This window comes from Malurus melanocephalus, unplaced genomic scaffold (genome assembly GCF_030028575.1).
Source record: "Malurus melanocephalus ecotype Western Australia unplaced genomic scaffold, MMel_1.1 scaffold_461, whole genome shotgun sequence".
Classification (NCBI taxonomy): domain Eukaryota; kingdom Metazoa; phylum Chordata; class Aves; order Passeriformes; family Maluridae; genus Malurus; species Malurus melanocephalus.
The window spans coordinates 524,536-527,612 of record NW_026623693.1 but is presented as its reverse complement, the minus strand read 5'-3'; the positions used below and the strand labels follow the sequence as shown (position 1 = coordinate 527,612).

Here is a 3,077-nt window from a genome sequence, read left to right as displayed (position 1 = left end):
GCTCTTCATTTGCAATGCAATTTGTGAATGAGTTTTCAACAGTTTTGTACAGCAGAGAGAATACTTGTTAAGGCAACCAAATGCATTAAGAGCATTTAATATTTGGCATCTTTTTTAAGCTATATGAGAATAATAAGCCTCTCTTTCTTGTTTCTAAATGTGTGAAGGTAAAGCCCAACCTTAAAGCATAGTACAATTTCTCACTGTTATTTTAAGTGTGAGAGTCCATCTGAAGTCCAAAAGAATCAAGGTTCTCAAAAGCAGACTATAAAWGTAACTCTTGCTTTGTCTTTGCTCTTTGCAATAACTTTTGAGTGATCCTGACTACCTGAGACAGAGGTAGAAGTCATAGAGTGACTGAGCTTCCTACAAGTGTGATAAAAGCAGTTGAGCAGATCAGAGTGATTTCATACATGGCACCTGTAAGTGCCAGAGCCAAAGGACAAAGTGTGCAGGTGCTCACATTGTTCAAACACCAGAGAAACCATATGGGGGATACACTTGGAAATGCTCAARCCAAGACAGAAGCTGCAACCAAAACACAAAGCATACAGTCTGCAAAAAACTCCATCAGCTCCAGGATTCATTAGAAGAGTGTCCCTCCTTTTTTCACTGAATTTACTATCAATATCTTGAATGGAAGACAGACCTAGAACCTAATTACAAAAGCATTATTTCCTGTAGCATTAACATCAGAGGGAAAGCTCATTGATAGTTACTAAAACAAATGAAGGCTCATTGTCCCTTTAAGATTATATAAAAAAAAAACCAATCACAATAAAAATTAAAATGTTCAAGAGTGAATCTGTGCATGTGGATCCGTCCATTAAACCTGAATCCTGTCTTAGAAGTGAATCATTATGACATGGCTTTTTTCCTTGGTGCTTATTTTAGAATTCTAGTTTATTCCAAACCTTTTTAGCTGAGAGCCCCAGCTCTTACCCTCCCACCTCCTTCTGAGTACCATTTCRCAAGCTCAAGCACCTCTACCCTAGATCGGTAAAGAAAGTTCACCKCACAGCCCACACACCCTGGGGAGGTGAATGCAATCAGAATACATGAATAAGTGCCAGGCTCAGAGCTTTGCCTGAAGCACTTTGCAAGACTCATCACAAGCATTTGTTCTTTTCCCCCCATGCTGATCAGCAAAACCCTTCCTTTTCCAGGCTACAGGGGGGTGGAAAAAAAGCTTAGGTCAGGGAAAATGAAATATTGCTGTTACTGTGATGCTARAAAGTGTTTACTAGGCAATGAAGGAAACCTTAACCAGCTAGGCTGAGCATGCTTTTAACTGRTCCTTCCAAAGGATAAAAGCAGACAACTTGTCATGACAGAAACTGAATTTCAGACAATTTAAAAATGGCCATAATGAGTTGCTTTCAGGCTAATGTCTTGTATAAATTCAAATACTTTGAAAACAAATTAAACTCTTGTGAGTCCCAATTTTTTTTTTTTTAAATGCATATACATACCCGCAGAAGAAATCTCAGCAAGAAAGAACAAYCTGTGTGTTTCTGCCCACAAATAAGTGCAACACTGTTATCATGTTGCTGTAGAAACCCCAACAGAGTATTCTTTAACTTTGTGAGYGATTAAAATACAAACTGCAACGCTGCAAAAAAGAATTAACCACGGATAAGCACAACGAAGATGAATACAGGTAATCCCAGGACAACAGGACCTGCTTTCCTTTGCACTGGAGCTCKACTGTTTTTATAAACAAAAGTTTAAACTGGTAATATTGAATTTTGCACCTTTTGAACAGTTTGGAGGCTGCTAAAGGAAAGGCACTGTTCACTGGATACATGTGGGATTCTTCATAAATTCTGCTTTCRGCATGGAAAGCAGAAAGCACTCTCTTTAGACTTCCGTCTCAACAAAAGTTAGTGGAAATAGCTCACTTGAAATCCCACACTCATAGTGATATGCTCACTCAAAAGCCAGGTAACACTTTCCAGACAAAAAGGAAAATAAAAAAAAAAAAAGGAAAAAGTATCCTGCGGAGAGGTGAATCTACAGACTCACATCACAGACAAATTGCCAAATAAAGGGTTCGAGTTCCATGAGGCAGAATTGGATCTCGTGAATGAACGACGTAGATTAAAACCAGCGGCAAAGTAAAACATACTAACTAACCCAAACTATCAACCGAACAATACGAGACWAAGAAGCAGAAATAACTGAAAGCCATCCCGGTGGGACAAGGAAACCAGAGATGATCAGGTCATGCAGACCTCCRCAGCGCTTGGAAATAAGCAGATTACTATTCAGAGCACATGGGGCTGGGATAATGCTAAACCCTCGAAGACATTTCACGCATTTGTTTGCAGCCCCTTTGTTCCCCGCTGACACGTCTGGGGATCTCTCCATCCCTGTGCCKCCCCAGCCGCCCTGAGGGCCCGTTTTGTCCCTCTCGCCCCGAAGCTGCGCGTCCCAGGCCAGGCTCTGCCCGGGCTCCTTCTGCTCTTTGTGAGGCTGTCGGAGGTCGGGGGAGCCACAGCCGCGGGGCGAGGGCAGAGAGGGGCTGTAGCCCCAATGCTACAGGGGTGGGCTGAGCCTGCGGAGCTGCGGCGGGACTGCGGGAAGCGCAGAACGCAGCGGGCGAGCGACCGGGGAGGGATAGTACAGGGGTGGCAGCCCCGGGGCTGGCGGGGAAGCAGCAGGGAGCCCCGAGGCCGGGCTCGGGGGGCGAATCCCGCTGTAAGCCCCCGCCGAGGCTGCCCGAGGGRCCATGCCCATGGGCAGGCTGTGGCAGGTAGGGAGCCGACAGCGCCGGGGCTGCGCCTTTCCGCGCCTCTCCGCGCCCCGCTCGCCCTGCCCCCGCGGGCCGGGCAGCCGGGGGCGGACGGCAGGGGTGTGCGGCGAGGGGGATTAGCGGGACGCCGCGGCCCCGCCTTCCCCCCTCGCATCCCGGGCGCGATGAGAGGGTGAGATGGACCCGAGCCGGCGGGACTGGCACCATGACATTCGCCGGCTTCGTGGTAGCGCTGGTGATAGGGGCGATCCCCGGAGCCCGCGGACCGGGGCAGGTCTCCGCCAGCCTCCCGGCCGCCCGCCCCCCGCAGCCCCCCGCCGGC

General features: G+C 47.9%; 1 protein-coding gene across 1 annotated transcript in view; it reads left to right on the top strand.

Annotated features, from left to right (window-relative positions):
- Positions 1-2,809: 2,809 nt before the first annotated feature.
- The window catches only part of PRSS12 (serine protease 12), a 32,851-nt gene continuing 32,583 nt past the window's right edge, over positions 2,810-3,077 (top strand). The window contains exon 1 of the mRNA XM_057380575.1: positions 2,810-3,071. Within this exon, the coding sequence (XP_057236558.1) occupies positions 2,961-3,071 (111 nt within the window). The 5' untranslated portion in view covers positions 2,810-2,960. The remainder of the gene's footprint in view (positions 3,072-3,077) is intronic.